General features: G+C 52.7%; 1 protein-coding gene and 1 long non-coding RNA gene across 3 annotated transcripts in view; one reads left to right on the forward strand and one right to left on the reverse strand.

Annotated features, from left to right (window-relative positions):
* The window catches only part of LOC136640524 (uncharacterized), an 89,018-nt gene that overhangs the window by 42,941 nt on the left and 26,662 nt on the right, over positions 1–19,415 (forward strand). The window contains 3 exon segments of the mRNA XM_066615682.1: positions 3,590–3,601; positions 4,547–4,555; positions 12,424–13,751. Coding sequence (XP_066471779.1) covers positions 3,590–3,601; positions 4,547–4,555; positions 12,424–13,751 — 1,349 coding nt within the window.
* Positions 1,401–5,324, reverse strand: LOC136640538 (uncharacterized). 2 transcript variants are annotated; one of them, XR_010793796.1, is made up of 4 exons: positions 5,046–5,324; positions 2,625–2,731; positions 1,965–2,084; positions 1,401–1,818 (listed from the first exon to the last, which is right to left on the reverse strand). It is a non-coding gene; the product is annotated as an uncharacterized lncRNA (long non-coding RNA). The 2 variants fall into 2 exon arrangements; XR_010793795.1 differs by having other exon boundaries at positions 1,401–1,888.

Here is a 19,415-nt window from a genome sequence, read left to right on the forward strand (position 1 = left end):
GTGCTTTGAGGTTGCCAATTCTTGCCTTATTTCCAGTGGTCTTCCTTCACCTCACCCTCTTTCCAAAGTGGAGATAACTGGACTAAATTGTGAGGTCAGAGCATGCTGAATTTCATAGCAAGAGATTGGTGGGAGCCCGGCAGTGAGAAGAGAAGGGGATGGGACAACTGGCAGGAGCAATGTGTGAAAGGAGAGACCAGTGACATTCGGAGAAAGGGCCCAGCCAAGGGGAGGGAGGAATTGGGCAAAGTCCCAAAGGAAAGGAGAGGCAGCTACAGAGTGGGGGCCTGGTTTCCACAGACCCTTGAGATCCAGCCAGCACCAGGGCAAGCGCTCGTGCTGCCTTTGCCCCCCAGTCCATGTTTCTAGTTGGCTCCTGCAGTGGGACAGGTGGGCTGGACCTCGAGACACTGTGGCCAGCCACTCCTGGTGGGCGGAAGAGGAGCCTTCTCTTGAAAGACCAGAGCCTCTAATTCTGGAGCCAGCCGAAGTGACGTAATCCTGAGGGGAACCTTCTCCAGGGAGGCCCTGCCATTATTTGGGTGAGGTTAGTTGTCCAGCCCTGGCCTTATCTGGCCCAACGGACTCCAAGGAGGGCAGTGATAAGACAAGCCCTTCCAACTTGCTGGGGAGATCCTTGTAACAAGCTCCCCATCACTGGCAGAAACGGAGGCTGGGAGGGAAACCAGGAGGCTGGGAGGGAAACGGAGGCTGGAAGTGAAAAGCTGGGAAAGCAGAAGGACAAGGGCATGAGTGGGCATTTGGAGAAGGGGACAGGAGATCAGGGGCTGGGGGCACCAAGGGGGAGCTGCTGGCAGGCTTCTTAAAACCCTGAGCTGGGGTGAGAGAGACAAGCTGGCTGAGGGTTCCATCTGCGGCCCTCCCCGAATGTACCCCTGTGACAAAGGAAAGTTCTGCCCTGAGGTTGAGGGGAACGTGTGACCCCTTCCCACCTTGAGCTCCGAGGCCCCTTTTGGGGAAGAAGAACCCACCCTGCAGAGCACAGAGGAAATGGTGGGCCTCATCACCTGTATACTGTCAGGGCTTCCCCCAGAGGCTGGTGGTTGATGGGGCCTGGGGAAGATGCAGCGTCACAACCAGGCCTTCCCTGTTGGTTCTGGGCTTCCCAGAGGCAGTGGGGGGATGGGACGGGACACTGCAGGGCACAAGGATTAGGCTGTGAGCTGGAAGAGGAAACTTTTCCTGTGTTACCTTCATCCTGGAGTAAACTTGGATCCTGTGGGGCTGAGCTGTCTTACCAAGGAGAGAGAGGGAGAGAGATCCTCCTAGCTGCGCAAGCCTAGTGTTGAGTCTTTTGTGGCCACTGCTCTGGCCTGGTGATGCTGTTGCAAGGTTCCAAAAGCAAACTCAGTAGGCAAGAGGTGATAATTTTCAAGCATTTATTCCATTCCCGTCAACCAGCGTCTCAAGGGATTCCTTTCCAAGCACTGAGAGTGAATGTGAGAGTCAGAACTTTTCTCCAGTCTGAATCCCTCTCTTTTATTACAATTTGAGTTCCCTCTTTGAGACACGTAAATTTCTCATTGGCTGGGGATAGGTTTAGACATTTGATTGGTGAGTTTCAAGTCACCAGTTTTTCAAATTAGGCAATTTCATACATTTAACATATACAATTTAAAGAGTTGAACTGTAACAATTTTGCTCAAAACTGACCATTTGGCCTTATCTCTCAATATATCAATGGACTTTGTTGCAAAAGCTATCTGTGTTCCATCTTGTCTGACGTCAGTGTTTCTGTTCTCTGGTTCCTGCCGTTTCACCCCAAAGAACATCAGTCGGCCAGGCTCATCTTAGTCACTGTGAGGCACAGCAGAGATGTTCAGGGTGCAGGTTCCAGCCCCACACGCCCCACTTCTGTGGCGCAATCCTGACAGTGAGAAACAGGAAGAAGAGCAGCTCGTGTCTTTCCAGCCCACTCACCAAAAGGGGAAAGGCACCCTTACCTGGAGAGGCCCCAGTCCCACAATCCTCCTCCATGACTGCCTTGTGAGGAGGCTGTTGGCCTGGACCCAGCAGAGCCCCCTCCTCTTCTGCGAAGCACACAGCCACCTTCTCTGAGGACCCTGGGAGGAGAAAACAAAACATGTGTCCTCACAAATAACATCTCCGCTTCCGGCGGAAGATCCTCCTGCTCCGCTGCCCTCAGTCTGAAAAGTGACATTCGGGTGGAGCCAGTGGATAGTGCCCTGCAGCAGCTGGCTGCCTGTGAGGTGTTTGGCCACCTCAGTCCCCTTGGCTGCCTGCATCCCTCCATCCCTCTTTTCTTTCTTTCTTTACCAGAACAGAAGCCACCCCATACAAAGCCCCGAGTGCTGAAGGGGAACATCAGTCCTCCCCCAGGCAGCTGGAATGGCAGCTCCAGAGCAGTCCTGTCTCTGCGGCCAGAGTTCGGACATGCACACGTTTGCTCCATCTTGGGGCAGCAGGACCCATCCGTCTGCTGTGCAGTGACCCCCCTTCTGGCCCCCCCTTCCTGGTCCTTTGCCAGGAGGGGCAGCTGGGCCACGGGGTCAAGGGGGAGAGGGCCTGTGAGGCCTGCAAGAAGGAAGGCGCACCCAAGCAGTTGCTGGCACATTCTCTCCTCTCCTGGATCTGCCCCTTACCTGAGCAGGCTGTGGAGTTGCTGATCCTGCTTCATGCAAGAGGAGACGGTCTGGGACGTGGCCCTGATGCACAGCCTGCCAGGGAGACCAGCCTGATGGTTGACCAACTGTGGCAAAAGAAATGTAAGAAGGTGATACTGGAGGCCAAGAGAGACTATGAGGAACGCATGGCCAGCAACATTAAGGGGAATAATAAAAGCTTCTTCAAATATGTTAGAAGCAGGAAACCCGCCAGAGAAGCGGTTGGCCCTCTGGATGGTGAGGGAGGGAAAGGGGAGATAAAAGGAGACTTAGAGATGGCAGAGAAATTAAATGAGTTCTTTACATCTGTCTTCACGGCAGAGGACCTCGGGCAGATACCGCTGCCCGAACGGCCCCTCGTGACCGAGGAGTTAAGTCAGATAGAGGTTAAAAGAGAAGATGTTTCAGACCTCATTGATAAATTAAAGATCAATAAGTCACCGGGCCCTGATGGCATCCACCCAAGAGTTATTAAGGAATTGAAGAACGAAGTTGCAGATCTCTTGACTAAGGTATGCAACTTGTCCCTCAAAATGGCCATGGTGCCAGAAGATTGGAGGATAGCAAATGCCACGCCTATTTTTAAAAAGGGAAAGAGGGGGGACCCGGGAAACTATAGGCCGCTCAGCCTAACATCCATACCGGGTAAGATGGTGGAATGCCTCATCAAAGATAGGATCTCAAAAGACATAGACGAACAGGCCTTGCTGAGGGAGAGTCAGCGTGGCTTCTGTAAGGGTAAGTCTTGCCTCACGAACCTTATAGAATTCTTTGAAAAGGTCAACAGGCATGTGGATGCGGGAGAACCCGTGGAGATTATATATCTGGACTTTCAGAAGGCGCTCGACATGGTCCCTCACCAAAGGCTACTGAAAAAACTCCACAGTCAGGGAATTACAGGACAGGTCCTCTCGTGGATTGAGAACTGGTTGGAGGCCAGGAAGCAGAGAGTGGGTGTCAATGGGCAGTTTTCACAATGGAGAGAGGTGAAAAGCGGTGTGCCCCAAGGATCTGTCCTGGGACCAGTGCTCTTCAACCTCTTCATAAATGACCTGGAGACAGGGTTGAGCAGTGAAGTGGCTAAGTTTGCGGACAACACCAAACTTTTCCGAGTGGTAAAGACCAGAAGTGATTGTGAGGAGCTCCAGAAGGATCTCTCCAGACTGGCAGAATGGGCAGCAAAATGGCAGATGCGCTTCAATGTCAGTAAGTGTAAAGTCCTGCACATTGGGGCAAAAAATCAAAACTTTAGATATAGGCTGATGGGTTCTGAGCTGTCTGTGACAGATCAGGAGAGAGATCTTGGGGTGGTGGTGGACAGGTCGATGAAAGTGTCGACCCGATGTGCGGCGGCAGTGAAGAAGGCCAATTCTATGCTTGGGATCATTAGGAAGGGTATTGAGAACAAAACGGCTAGTATTATAATGCCGTTGTACAAATCGATGGTAAGGCCACACCTGGAGTATTGTGTCCAGTTCTGGTCGCCGCATCTCAAAAAAGACATAGTGGAAATGGAAAAGGTGCAAAAGAGAGTGACTAAGATGATTACGGGGCTGGGGCACCTTCCTTATGAGGAAAGGCTACGGCGTTTGGGCCTCTTCAGCCTAGAAAAGAGACGCCTGAGGGGGGACATGATTGAGACATACAACATTATGCAGGGGATGGACAGAGTGGATAGGGAGATGCTCTTTACACTCTCACATAATACCAGAACCAGGGGACATCCACTAAAATTGAGTGTTGGGCGGGTTAGGACAGACAAAAGAAAATATTTCTTTACTCAGCATGTGGTCAGTCTGTGGAACTCCTTGCCACAGGATGTGGTGCTGGCGTCTGGCCTAGACACCTTTAAAAGGGGATTGGACAAGTTTCTGGAGGAAAAATCCATTATGGGGTACAAGCCATGAAGTGTATATGCCACCTCCTGATTTTAGAAATGGGCTATGTCAGAATGCCAGATGCAAGGGAGGGCACCAGGATGAGGTCTCTTGTTATCTGGTGTGCTCCCTGGGGCATTTGGTGGGCCGCTGTGAGATACAGGAAGCTGGAGTAGATGGGCCTATGGCCTGATCCAGTGGGGCTGTTCTTATGTTCTTAAGTGGTGTAGCAGGAGGGGGTGCAAAGCCCCAGATTTGGCAGGGAGACTCCCCCTCCCCTTCAGAGCCATTCCAGGTGGGGGGAGCAAAATGGAGGTGTAGGCCTTTTGGGGAGGACTTCTGGGCATTGGCCTCCATTTTGCTCCCCCTCCTGAAATGGCTCCACGGGGGGGGGGGCTGCTTGCACGCTGCGATGAGGCTCCCTGCAAGACTTAGTGCTCTGCACCCCCTCGAGCTACGCCCCCGGGGCTGAGGAGGGGCGATGCCCTCTGGCTGCTCCATGAGGTCATTTACAAACACCCACCTGGTGCTCGGGGGTCTCACAAACGCCCGTTTGGGGCACACTCGTGAAGGGTCCTTCGCAGCCTGTGGCGCCCCTTCTGGGAGGGTCTGGCCTGGGGGGTCCTGAAGTGTCTCCCCCCTGCTGTCCTTGCCATTCATTCCACGTGGCCACTTCGCTGTTCCCCTACCCAGATGGACGCCCCCCCTCCCGGAAAGAAACCCACCCAGGAGCGGTTCCAAAGACAGCAGCAGGCGGGGGGGCAGCTGTAGTTGGCCTTCTCAGCCCCCCCCCGCTGGCCTTTGAGCCTGCTCCCCCAACACCAGCCCTCCCCTCCCCTCCCGATCTTTCCCACCCAGCGCAGCCCTCGGACCCTCCTCGGCCCCCCCAGTGGCGTAGCGGGGGGGACGAAGCACAAGTCCTGCAGGGAGCCCCCTCGGAGCCAGTCCGGGCCAGCAGCGCTGCAGTGCTGTCCTGCTCTCTCTGCTGCGCGGCACTGCGAGGGTTAAGCGGAGCCACTGGGGGGGCGGAGTGGGGCAGCCCCTTCCTCCTCCTCCTCCGCCCCTTCCTCCTCCGCCTCGTGCAGCCTCTCCAGAGCGTCCCTAGCCGGGCCGTCCAGCAGGAGTCCGAGGTGAGGGGGGTTGGAGGGAATCGGGGAAGCCCCGGCGGAGGGGAGGTCAGCCCATCGGGGGAGGGAGCGTGGGGGGGCTGCGGCTGTCTTCCCCCTCCCCGCCTGCCCCCTTCGGCTCTGCTCATGGCTCTGTCTGGGGGGGGGCTGCGAGAGACCCTGTAAAGGGCAGAAGCGAAGGGGCGAGGCGGCCCCTCAGCAGGGAAAGGGGGGCCAAGGGCACAGGAGCGCGTGGGGGCACTGAGGACCCTCCCCGTCGAGACCCACCCGGAAGGCGGGCGACTTGGGTGGGTGATCGACTAAGATGATTACGGGACTGGGGCACCTTCCTTATGAGGAAAGGCTACGGTGTTTGGGCCTCTTCAGCCTAGAAAAGAGACGCTTGAGGGGGGACATGATTGAGACATACAAGATTATGCAGGGGATGGACAGAGTGGATAGGGAGATGCTCTTTACACTCTCACATGACACCAGAACCAGGGGACATCCACTAAAATTGAGTGTTGGGAGAGTTGGAACAGACAAAAGAAAATATTTCTTTACTCAGTGTGTGGTTGGTCTGTGGAACTCCTTGCCACAGGATGTGGGGATGGTGTCTGGCCTGGACGCCTTTAAAAGGGGATTGGACAAGTTTCTGGAGGAAAAATCCATTACGGGGTACAAGCCATTATGTGTATGTTCCACCTCCTGATTTTAGAAATGGGTTATGTCAGAATGCCAGATGCAAGGGAGGGCACCAGGATGAGGTCTCTTGTTATCTGGTGTGCTCCCTGGGGCATTTGGTGGGCCGCTGTGAGATACAGGAAGCTGGACTAGATGGGCCTATGGCCTGATCCAGTGGGGCTGTTCTTATGTTCTTATGTAAGGGGGAGGGCTGCCCAGGACCCTGCTCTGGATCTGCGCACCAAAGAGCTGCACCTGTCCTGAGAGGCATCTCCCCCCCATCCAGCCCCTCTTGCAGCCTCGTCCCACAGCCTGCAGGGCGGGCAGAGGCAGCCGGACCGTCTGGGCAGTGTTGGGGGAGGGGCAGGCAGTGCTCCCCTTTGGGACCCCTCCCGCCCCAGAAGTGGAGCAGTGTCAGTGGAGCAGGCAGGGCTGCCCTGGAGATCCCTTTCAACAGCTGGCACTTTAGGGTGACGCCAGTCCCAGCTGGGGAGCTGCTGCTTCCTGCTCCCAAATGCTCCCCAATGCGCCTGCATTTTATTCCTTGAATGTTCTTTCTCCCAGTTCTTAGTAGTGATGAGCCTCTTTTGCACAGACAGGCAGGCAGGAGAAGAAAGGAGGGCCTCGGAGACAGCCCCACCCTCCTAAAACGGGATGCCCAAATCTGTGGCTCAACAGCAACTGGGAGGAAAGGCCTAGGAGGGGACACCAAGCAGAAAGGGGTGGTCTTTGCCCCCGGAGTCTTAGCACAAGAGGTGCTGCTCTAGCCTCAAAAGGGGGGGTCACAAAGCTGAGGGGCCACCAGAGAGAAGGCCCTGTCCCTTGCTGCCATCCACCTGCCCCAGCCCTGGAGTCAGGGCCCCGTTTGCTGACCTGCGGATTTGTGGAGGTGGAGCGCAATCACTCCAATTTCACTTTTGAAAGCCTGGGGAGTCCGGCAGATGCTCATGCAGGGCTCCCCGCACCCCAGAAAGGTTGCTGCAGGGACTGGTGAGTACATCCCAGTCCCTGCAGCCCCACTTAGCAACACGATCCTGGGGATCACGTGTTCCCCCGCTACTGCCCCTTAAGGCAGCACAGGCCAGGGACCTCAGGCTGGGACTTTACGACACCTCCGTTTGAAAAACCCTGGTGCAGCATTTCAGAGTTCCAAATGGCATTCAGGAGCCATCTCATCCAAAGCCTGGACCTTTCCATTCAAGAGGTCAACCAGGGCAGAAGGAAGCAAGGAAGGTTTGGAGCTGATGAGCATCCTTCTAGCATCTAGGATTGATGCACGGAGCGGAGAGTTCATTAAGGAGCTGAGCCCCAGAAGGAGGCAGTGAGGAGGACAAGGGAAGAGCTCCAAGTGTATGTCCTGCAGAGAGTGACCTCCCTGAGTAGCCTGAAAACATTACAAAGCTGTGACCTGAGAGGGGTGGGAAAGAAGCCCCCAGGTGGGGAGGGAGGCCCAGGATCACAGCCCAGCCAGTGGAGGGGAAGGGGAGGGGGCCTAGAAGGCACACTGCAATAATCTTTCCCCCCCTGCCAATTGCATGCTGAACTCTTGGTCTGCTCTTGGGTGCCTTTGTTTCGATGGTGAGGGGTTTTTGTTATGGGCAGTAGAACAGAGAAGGCCAGAAGGGGCCTTCATCTCTGAAATCAATGCCAAAAATAGCAGGTTGAGGTAGAGGTACTTTTTCACTCCGGTGTGTGTTTACTTCATATGGTATCTTCAGTTTATATATTTAAAATTGTGTTTTATTTATTTAACTGTCACCATTTTGCTGGTTTCAACAGAGGCCGAGGCAAGAAAGATCATAAGAAAATCCTCTGGATTTTGCAGCTGAAAAGGATCTTTCCAGCACCCCTGCCTGAGCCAGAAGACCCAGAGATTTTGTTGGAAGGTTGATGCTCTCAGAAGAAGGAATTGAGGAAGGTGAGTAGGGGGAGCCCCTCAGTGACTGAGCAGGGAAGACCCAGCCCCAGTGTCTGCTCTGCAGAGAGGAGCCACCTTACCCAGCCTGCATGTAAACAGCCACGTCTTCCAAGGTGTGTGTCTCAGTGTCTCCCCTTTCCAGAGGTGCAGAGATAACTGGGCTTCCACCTCAGGCTGAAGTATTAGTGCCGGGCAACAGGACGTCACCTGGAATGGTTACAGCTCCTCTCTTAGGGACTGGGCTTTGGGGAAGAATAGCTGCAGCAGGAATGACAGTAGGAAAGGAGACCCTTAGTGGGCCTAGAAAGAGGCATGTTGTGCAAGGAGATTGAGGCTGCAATCCTATCCACGCTTACCTGGGAGTAAACCCCATTGATTATAATGGGACTTGCTTCTGAGTAGACATGCATATGATTGGACACTAAGGGCCCAACCCTTCCAATTTTCCAGTGTGGGTACAGCCGTTCCAATGGGGCGTGCACTGCATCCTGTGGTGGGGAGGCAATCACAGAGGCCTCCTCAAGGTGTGGGAAGCAATGCCAAAAATAGCAGGATGAGGTAGAACATTTTTCCCTTACCTCGTGTGATGTCCGTGGGAGGTCTCTGCAGGGTGGGCATTCGTGGCGGGTTGAGAGCGAGAGCAGAGAGGGTTTGGAAGAGTCGTGGAGGCTTCGGCAAAGGTCAATACCAGTGGTTTATTTGGGTGATGCTCTTTACATTCATCTGGTCCTATTACAGCACAGGACCAGGAGACATCAGTCCTTTAACAGGAACTCTGCCTGTTCAGTGTCAGAGGACAGGGATTGCCCCAAGAAATTGATTGGGTCCCACAGCGGAAAGGAAGTCCTGGGGCCCCAGAGGGCTGTCTCACGTAGGGTGGCTCGTCTGGGAAGGGGCTAGGGTGCTGCAGGCTCCTCTTCCCTTGTTCTGCCACAGTCTGCCCCTGCTGAGTTGTCCGTTTGGGGAGTCGTAGGGCTTCTGTGTTCGGAGAAATTGGGTTGGCTGCCTTTGGCCCCCACAATGGGCCTAGTCTGTATTCCTGAGTGCGGGGTCGTTCCCCCAAGGACTGGGATCTTTGGTCCCTTTCCGGGCTTCCCTGGCCACCGTAATTTCAGGAAGGTGAGATGCCCCAGAGGTCACTGCTCCGACCTCTGCCTCTCACGCCCTGGAAGGAGCCTGGGGAAGAGCGACCTGTGTCTTGGCAGCCAGGTGGCCAGGCTCTTCCCTTTCTGGCTCCGCCCCCGGGCCGAGATCTCGGGCTCAGGAGAAATAGCTGCCCATGCAGTGGTGGGTCCCATTGCAAGTGGGCGGTCTCTGTCTCAGCCACCACTCCGCCCAGCGGGCATGAAGCCAGGCTACCTGGGGAGTGCAGCTACTGCCTCGACTCGGACTTTCCTGTTTGACTCCCCATGGGCTGAGGGAGAGGCACCTGCTTTGCCGCCGCCCTGGCTGGGCTTTTCTCCTTCCCCCTTTCTTCCTGGGCTTGCCCTGGCAGCCGCACCAATGCTGCCTCCTTCCTCCGCTGCTTGCCCCTGGGGGCAAGCACTGAGCCCAGCCAGATGATGCCCCAGTGTGGGACACCTTCCTTCTCTAACCCCCAGGTAACTGCCACTCGTGGGGGCTCCCAGGTAACACCTTGGCATGGGCAGGTATCCCATTATGGACGATGGGGCCAATGCCCCAGTCGTGGAGCCTCACGTGCCTTTAGGGCCCAGCGGAAGTCTCACAACAGCTACTTGAGAGTCGGTCTCTGAGCAGAGTGTGATCCTGTGCATCCTTTCAAGGGGGTCGGTCAGTGCCACGGCATCCAGTGGTGTTTACTTCTGAGTACGCATCTCTAGACGTTTTAGAGAGTCCACTTCCCTGTTACACTAAGAGAATAAGAAGAGCCTCACTGGATCAGGCCCAGGGCCCATCTAGTCCAGCTTCCTGCATCTCACAGCGGCCCACCAGATTTCTCAGGAAGCACACAAGATACTTGCACCTTGCTGGCACTCCCCTGCATCTGGCATTCTGTTTACCCTCACACCTCCCAACAAAGACATGCATGTCTACTCAGAAGTAAGTCTCATTAGAGTTGGTGAGGCTTACTACCAGGAAAGTACCACACACATTATATTGCACTGTCCCAGATGGCAAGCACTAAGACAGCAATTTCTCTCTCCTTTGCTCCATGCTAAAACAGGGCATTCTGAGAAAGCTATAATTCAATTCCTTCTAGCAGGTGATGTAGAGCACACAACCCTCTCAGTCGCACAGTTCCTAAATTTGAGTAATTTGAATTGAGCCAAGCTTTCTGTAGCAAGTAATCACTGAGTACATTACATATTTGGCAGTATCTGCAGAGTAACTGATTGTTTTTTGTTTTTTTGTTTTTTTTAAATATTACATGTTTGTATGTAAAATGTATTGTACGTTTGTATCTGTGTGTACACGTAGGTGTGCACATATACATATATCTGTGTATTACTTAGGTTTATATTCTCTCTATGGTTCCCGTACAGAGTCTTCACCTACTAAATGTTTATGCCTAATAAAGGTTGACTTGACTTGACTTGACTACCAGGAAAGTATGGATAGGATTGGGCTGTTAATTCCTTGGCTGGGGGTCCATTCGTGCAGTGGTATCTGCCCGAGGTCTACTGCCATGAAGACAGATGCAAAGAACTCATTTAATTTCTCTGCCATCTCTAAGTCTCCTTTTATCTCCCCTTTCCCTCCCTCCCCATCCAGAGGGCCAGCCGCTTCTCTGGCGGGTTTCCTGCTTCTGACACATTTGAAGAAGCTTTTATTACTCCCCTTCATGTTGCTGGCCTGTTATTCTGTTCCTCATAGTCTCACTTGGCTTCCTGTATCACCTTCTTACATTTTTTTTGCCACAGTTTATGTTCCTTTATTTATTCTCTTCATTAGGGCAAGATTTCCATTGACGGAAGGGCTTCCTGGCCTTTACGGCAGCTCTAACTTGGCTCGTTATCCAGACGGGCACCTCCTGGACTTAGTGGAGCCCTTCTTCCTTTGCGGTACTCAGTTCTCCTGGTCCTCTGTTACTGTTGTTTTAAGCAGCCTCCATGCACACTGGAGGGATTGGTCTCTTTTTACCTTTCCTTTCAACCCCCTTCTAACCAGCCTCCTCATTTGAGGAAACTTTGCCCATCGGAAGTCAAGAGTTTTTGTGTCAGATTTGCTTGGCACTCTTCCCCCGACATGCATGTTGAAAGGGATCACAGCATGGTCACTGTTCCCCAATGGCTCACCAACATTGACATCTCTAGCCAAGTCCTGAGTTCCACACAGTATGAAATCCAGAGTCACCTCCTTCCAGTGGGCTCCATGACTTGCTGCTCTAAGGCAGTCATTTAGCATGTCAAGGAATCCCATCTCTCTTTCATGACCAGAGCACAAATTGACCCAGTTGATATGAGGATAATTGAAGTCCCCCGTGATTACAACCCTGTCCCTCCTTGACACCTCCCTGATCTGTTTCCTCATTTCGAGGTCCCCTTCTGGTTTCTGGCCTGGAGGACAATTACACCTCCTTCCCCACTATTACCCCACTTGGGCCTGCTAGTTTATTCTAGCCTCCACAGTAATTCTATGGTGGAGGCAGACCCGCCTTCAGTCTCAACTCTGCTAGATTCTACCCCTTCTTTGACATAAATGGCCACACCTCCTCAACACGTCCACTGCTAATCAGGATTTTGTCTCCATTCCAGGAACCAGTGGACAAGTCAATGAGGATCTGAGGGAGCCTTGTGGGATGTCATCGGACATTACCATGCTTGAGGTAGAGGAAGGGACTTTTAGAAAGCAAGATGGATCAGGGAGGGAGGAGGGAAGGCAGACGCCTGCCTGGAGGAGAAAACTTGTTGTTTGTCTCCGTAAACTCCCGATCGAAGAGGAACATTCCAAAGTTAGGAGAAGTGAGATGTGTCCTTTGCATGAGGAAACTACCAGCACAAGCACACATCTTCCTTTCCGTGAAAGGAGCCACACAAGGGAGAGAACTGCGCATCAAGAAAGAGCAAGGAAGCAAGCGGGAAACCAGACACAGAAAGGGAGAAATAAATCTGGTGCTTGTCAGGGTGGCAATTTGAACATCCTCCCAGTTAATAAAGAGAAAGAAACTGGAAAGAAGAAGGAGAAATGCCATCAGTGTGGAAAGACCTTCAACAGTAAATCACACCTTACAGTACATCAAAGAACCCACACTGGAGAGAAGCCATATAAATGCTTAGAATGTGGGAAGTGTTTTACTGTGCAAGGAAACCTCACCATCCATCAAAGAACCCACACAGGTGAGAAACCATATAAATGTGTAGAATGTGGGAAGTGTTTTAGTCATCATGCAGGCCTCACTAAACATCAAAGAATCCACACAGGTGAGAAACCATATAGATGCTTGGAGTGTGGAAAGAGCTTTAGTGCAAGTGGAGACCTCACTAACCATCGAAGAACCCACACAGGGGAGAAACCATACAAATGCTTGAAATGTGGAAAGAGCTTCAGTGTGAATGCACACCTGACTGTGCATCAAAGAACCCATGCAGGGGAGAAACCATATACTTGCTTCGAATGTGGAAAGAGCTTCAGTGTGAGCTCACACCTAACTGTGCATCAAAGAACCCACACAGGGGAGAAACCGTATAAATGCTTGGAGTGTGGAAAGAGCTTTAGTACAAATGGAGTCCTCACTAACCATCAAAGAGCCCACACAGGGGAGAAACCATATAAATGCTTAGAATGTGGGAAGTGTTTTAGTCAGCAAGCAAACCTCACCACCCATCAAAAAACCCACACAGGTGAGAAACCATATAAATGCTTAGAATGTGGGAAGTGTTTTAGTCAGCAAGGAAATCTCACTGCCCATCAAAGAATCCACACAGGAGAGAAACCACATAAATGCTTAAAATGTGGGAAGTGTTTTCGTCATCAAGCACACCTCGCAGATCATCAGAGAAGTCACACAGGGGCCAAACCGTATAAATGCTTAGAATGTGGGAAGTGTTTTAGTCAGCATACACACTTCACTAAACATCAAAGAACCCACACAGGCGAGAAACCATATACATGCTTGGAGTGTGGAAAGTGTTTTAGAATGCAAGTACACCTCACTAAACATCATCAAAGAATCCACACAGGGGAGAAACCATATAGATGCTTGGAGTGTGGAAAGAGCTTTAGTGCAAGTGGAGAGCTCACTAACCATCGAAGAACCCACACAGGGGAGAAACCATACAAATGCTTGAAATGTGGAAAGAGCTTCAGAGTGAATGTACAGCTGACTCAGCATCAAAGAACCCACACAGGGGAGAAACCATATACATGCTTTGAATGTGGAAAGAGCTTCAGTGTAAGCTCAAGCCTGACTGTGCATCAAAGAACCCACACAGGGGTGAAACCATATACATGCTTTGAATGTGGAAAGAGCTTCACTCAGAGCTCAAACCTGACTTTGCATCAAAGAACACACACGGGGGAGAAACCATAGACATGCTCTGAATGTGGAAAGAGCTTCAGGGTGAGTTCACACCTCCTTAAGCATGGGTTAAGAACCCACTCAGGTGAGAAACTATATACATGCTTGGAGTGTGGAATGAGCTTCAGTGTGAGTTCACACAACACTGAATCAAAGAACCCACATGGGAGAAACCATATAAATGCTTGGGGTGTGGAAAGTGCGTCAGTCAGAGCTCACATCTGACTCTGCATCTATCCCTTACTTCTCTTGAACAAATTCACACTGGAGAGAAAGATTTGAAGTGTTTAGAGTGTGGTGAAAGATTCTTCCACAGGAGAAGCTTTAAGATTTTACACACAGGATAGAGATCTCAATGCTTTGGGTGTCGAATGTTGAAATACATTCAACATTCAGAGCACAAGCCTGTGTTTGCATCAAGAAATCCACACAAGGACTCTTAGTACTGCTTGGAATGTGTCGCCAGAGGTGGGGTGGAGCACCCTGTGAGCAGCCCCTCCTTGAGCCACCAGGTTATGCAGATGATGCTGTTATCCTCTCAAGGACTCCCATTGGCCTTAGCAGAACCTTGGGATCTCTGGCTCTGTTCTGCAAGGAGAACCAGCTCTTGATGATCAGAAAACTTAGATTATGGCCTTTGCCAGGCCCAAGGCAGTATATAAATACCTGGTTGTTGTTGTTGTTATTATTTGGACACAGATAGTGGAGCTGAAACTGACGGTGCAGCACATGACAAGCTAGAATTCCAGACTAGCACCTTACATTGGAGTAACTTACTTAAAAGGGGGCTGATAGTACCTGGTGGGGGGATTTTCTGTTTTACTAAGTTTATTTTTGGCTCTGACTCTATTCCAGCATTGAGATATAAAGTGTTTTAGCCTCTCTGAATTGTCTGCAGCTCATGTTAGTTCGCTTTTTATCTTTAAGTTTATATCTAACTTTGATAACCTGTTTTAGGATATAAATCGTAGTGTTAATCCATCTGAATCTTATATAGTTCATGTAGCTGATCATGTAGTGGCACTATTGATTTTTGTTAATGATGGTTTGTGACCTTAATTAAGATTGATTGACTGACTGGCTGACTGACTGACTGACTGACACTATAGCACCATGGAGGAGAGGCAATGGCAAACAATGGGGTGATGGCACCTGAAGGAGGGGGATTGGGAGATCCGAGAAAGACAGAATGGGGAACAGCAGGGCAGAGACAGGAGAAGAGAGACGGAGAAGCAGGAGGAGGAAGACCAGGGGAGAAATAGTAGGATGTAGAAGTGGGGGAGGGGGCAGGGGTACCTGTTGAGGGGGTGGAGAGAGAGACACCGGAGAAGAGAAGGGGATGGGACAACTCGCAGGGAGAAAAGTGTGCAAAAGGAGAGACCAGTGACATTAGGACATTAATTAGTGACATTTTACGTTATTTGATTTTTCTCTGTAAACCGCTTTGTGAACTTTTAGTTGAAAAGCGGTATATAAATACTGTTGATTGATTGATTGATTAGGAGAAAGGACCCAGCCAAGGGGAGGGCTGTCCAGCCCTGTCCTTATCTGGCCCAACAGACTCCAAGGAGGGCAGTGACAAGACAAGTCCTTCCAACTTGCTGGGGAGATCCTTGTAACAAGCTCCCCATCACTGGCGGAAACGGAGGCTGGGAGGGAAGAACAGCAAAGCTTGGAAACCAGAAGGACAAGGGCATGAGTGGGCATTTGAAGAAGGGGATGAGATCAGGGGCTGGGGGCACCAAGGGGGAGCTGCTGGCAGGCTTCTTGAAACCCTGAGCTGGCGTGAGAGAGACAAGCTGGCTGAGGGATCCATCTGCGGCCCTTCCCAGATGGACAGGTAGCCCCTGTGACAAGGGAAAGTTCTTCCCTGAGGTTGAGAGGGATGTGTGTCCCCTTCCCATCTTGAGCTCCGAGGCCCCTTTTTGGGAAGAAGAACCTGCCGTGCAGAGCACAGCGAAAGTGGTGTGGCCCATTGCCTGTATACTGTTAGAGCTTCCCCCAGAGGCTGGTTGTTGATGGGGCCTGGGGAAGATGCAGCGTCACAACCAGGCCTTCCCTGTTGGTTCTGGGCTTCCCAGAGGCAGTGGGGGGGCAGGAACGGACACCGCAGGGCTCAAGGTGCTGGATTATTCTTTAGGATGGGAGAGGAAACTTTTCCTGTGTGTAAGAACTCCGTCCTGGAGTAAACTTGGATCCTGTGGGGCTGAGCTGTCTGTCCAAGGAGAGAGTGTTATGTGAAAATCTCTCTTTTTGCCTTTTAGCTGTGATTTTCTCTCTATATATATCGGGTTATGCTATTCTGGACTATAATATCATGCAAGCTAAGCTGTTCTCCCAGCAAACAGGCCACATTTCCAGGACTTTGGTCAAGCCACAAGCTCATGGTGACACAACACCACCCCCCCACATCATCACACATTATGGGAGGAAGTCTTGTTTCTAAATCCAATCACTGTTTAAGCATCTCTTGCATTACTTGAACTGCCTTCCATGATTTTGGTGTTGAAATTCTGTTGCTGATTCATTGCATTGTACCATGTTTTCCGCAGTCTTTCTAGGAAGCCAGCCATCAACACCATTGAATTTTGCTGGTAACTGATCCCCATTTAAATGTATACATACTCCGAACACCAGCCTTGTTATCCAGCCTACGATCCTCATGTTCCAATAAGGGCAGTGTAATAATTCCCCTAAACCAGGGGTCTCGAAACCCCGGTCCGGGGACCAGATGCAGCCTGCGATGAGCCTCTATCCGGCCCACAGTCAGCCTCTGAGTTCCTGAGAGCCTCTGGCCCAGTTGTCGAAAAACAACCAGAGTTGTGCTTGTGGGGTGGGGGAAATGGGGGTCCATTTAAGGGTCTGCTTTATTTCTTGGGCTGTGTTGGTGCTTGGGGAAATCCTGGACACTTGAGCCCATTCATTTATTCAGAGGCCAATCCTGCGCAGAGCCAACACCAGTGGTAGAGCTGCACCACCGTCGGGAGGAAGCCAGCGCTGGGAGGCGGAGAGGTGCCGTGGTGGCATTCCATGGGTGTTCCAGAGGCATGGCGCAATGCGTGCCCGGGGCGTGCACAGGAGAGGTGCTGCCAACGCCAAATCCAAAGCCCCAAAACAGAGTTGAGCCCCCAGCAGAAAGGTGTTACCTGTCAACAAGACAAACACCCTGCAGACCTGCACTACACCAGGCCCCACCCACGAGAGGACAAGATATGGTGCTAAGCCAGTAGCCAATCGCCCCACACCTGCCCAGCCATATCAGCACAGTCCCAGCACAACATACCCCAGAACAGAGGGTGCGTGGCATGCGTCTATGTCACCCAGCCCTCCTAAGGGGGGGACTTTGGTGGAGGGGAGCACTGGCAGCACTAACAAACACCCACAACTGCACTCTGCCCCAAACAAGCACCCAGGGCCTTCCACACGCTGCAGGGTCCTGGTGGGGGAGGGGGTGGCTGCTGTTACAAACACCTATCATCTTCCCCCCCAGGTGTCTCATGACAGGTGAATCTCAGCAGCAGCTTTCATGCAGGTATGGTCCATGGCGGGAACCATGCACAAACACCCACGGCACCTGGCACCCACAAGTGATTCATGCGCTGAGAGCACACAGGGCTGAGGGCATGGGTATTGGGTGAACACGAACTGCTCACACAGGTCCTCTCCCAAGTGTGCCAACCTCAGAAGCTCCAGGCAGGTACAGCCACTGTGGAAGCAGTTGGGCACCCCTCCTGCCCCCCACAGGCTGCAGTGCCCCTGGGCGAGCATGGGCCAGGACACACCTGCTGGACAGACATAGCCAAGGACATCCCAGAGGCAGAGCGACCGGCCTGGAAGAAGCAGAGGGGGAGGCCAGGTCCGCCTTCCACGTTCACCTGGGCTCCAGGCACATCCAGCAGCCCAGACCTGCCCGCCTGGTTCGCCCAGGCCTGAACAGAGTGCAATGCACATGCCCCCCAAGCACTCACAGTGGAGGAGCCCCTGTCCCGGGGGCAAGCCCAACCAGGGCTACTCGGAAGCAAGCCCTATTTAGATCAATGGAGTCTACCCACAGGAAAGTGTGGTTACGATTGCAACTCCAGTTAACAAGAGCATACCCCCCTGTTTGCGCAAGCACAACAAATGCCCACTGTTTGCAGAAACACAACACACGTCCTTTGTTTGCAGAAGCACAACACACGCCCCCATTTGTGCCCCCCCCCGGGGCCGCTGCTAAGGCTCACCAACCCACCTGCGTATCCACAGCCCAGGAGCTGCGATTGGGCGCTGCTAGGGTGTTGCGAAGGCATGGCAATGACGCAGAAACAGCGCAGTAATGGTGCAGCTGCGGCGCCTGAGTGCCAGGCAATGCAGTGATGTCAGCAACATGCAACGGGGCCGCATGAGGGCATGCAAAACGGCTGCAACACACAGTCGCCACAAGCCCTGGTCCTCAGCAGCCACAGGAAACGTTCACAGGGCAGAGGGCAACCACCCACAGCTGCCTACCCCAATGGCAAGCACCACAGCCCCCAACAGGGAGGCCTGGAGGAAGGTTGCCAGGGCCACAGGTGCCCATGGACTGGGGCGCAGGCCCAGCCAGCTGCGGGGGAAGTGGAAGGCCCTCAAGCTGGCCTTCCACACAGAGCGGGCTCACCGGACCACCCGCCGTACCCCCAGCCAGCACCCCCTCCACTCTACAGGGAGCTGCAGGACCTCTGGATCCATGCAGGCCGCCCACAGCTGACAAGGGTCCACTTATGGGGAAAAGGAAGGCCCTCACGTTCCTGTCCAGGACACACAGCAAGGAGGGGTGTATATGTTCTGGAAAAGGGGGACAAGTGGTCACTGCAGGTGAGGCCAGTCCCTGGAATCAGATGTGGGAGGGTGGGACCGATGTGCTGGGGGCTGATCCAAGGCCCAGCCTTAGGAGATCAGCAGAGCTTTTGGCCACCTTTGGGGGAGGATGACAGGCAGCTCAATATAGCCTGGGATCCGGAAGCAGGTCCCCTCCCAGGCAATGGAGGAAGCGGGCATGGGATGGCAGCCAGGGCCAGGCACAGCTGGGATCTGGGTGGGCATAATGTGGAGGGGATTAGTGCTCGCTGAAGCATTTGGTGGGCCACTGTGAGGTACAGGAAGCTGGACTAGATGGGCCTATGGCCTGATCCAGTGGGGCTGTTCTTATGTTCTTAACTACAATTCCCAGGAAGCCTTGCAGGTCTCTTGTTATCTGGTGTGCTCCCTGGGGCATTTGGTGGGCCGCTGTGAGATACAGGAAGCTGGGCTAGATGGGCCTATGGCCTGATCCAGTGGGGCTGTTCTTATGTTCTTAACTACAATTCCCAGGAAGCCTTGCAGGTCTCTTGTTATCTGGTGTGCTCCCTGGGGCATTTGGTGGGCCGCTGTGAGATACAGGAAGCTGTACTAGATGGGCCTATGGCCTGATCCAGTGGGGCTGTTCTTTTGTTCTTAACTACAATTCCCAGAATGCCTTGCAGGTCTCTTGTTATCTGGTGTGCTCCCTGGGGCATTTGGTGGGCTGCTGTGAGATACAGGAAGCTGGACTAGATGGGTCTATGGCCTGATCCAGTGGGGCTGTTCTTATGTTCTTAACTACAATTCCAGGATGCCTTGCAGGTCTCTTGTTATCTGGTGTGCTCCCTGGGGCACTTGGTGGGCTGCTGTGAGATACTGGAAGCTGGACTAGATGGGCCTTTGGCCTGA

The sequence above is a fragment of the Tiliqua scincoides genome, chromosome 2 (genome assembly GCF_035046505.1).
Source record: "Tiliqua scincoides isolate rTilSci1 chromosome 2, rTilSci1.hap2, whole genome shotgun sequence".
Classification (NCBI taxonomy): Eukaryota; Metazoa; Chordata; class Lepidosauria; order Squamata; family Scincidae; genus Tiliqua; species Tiliqua scincoides.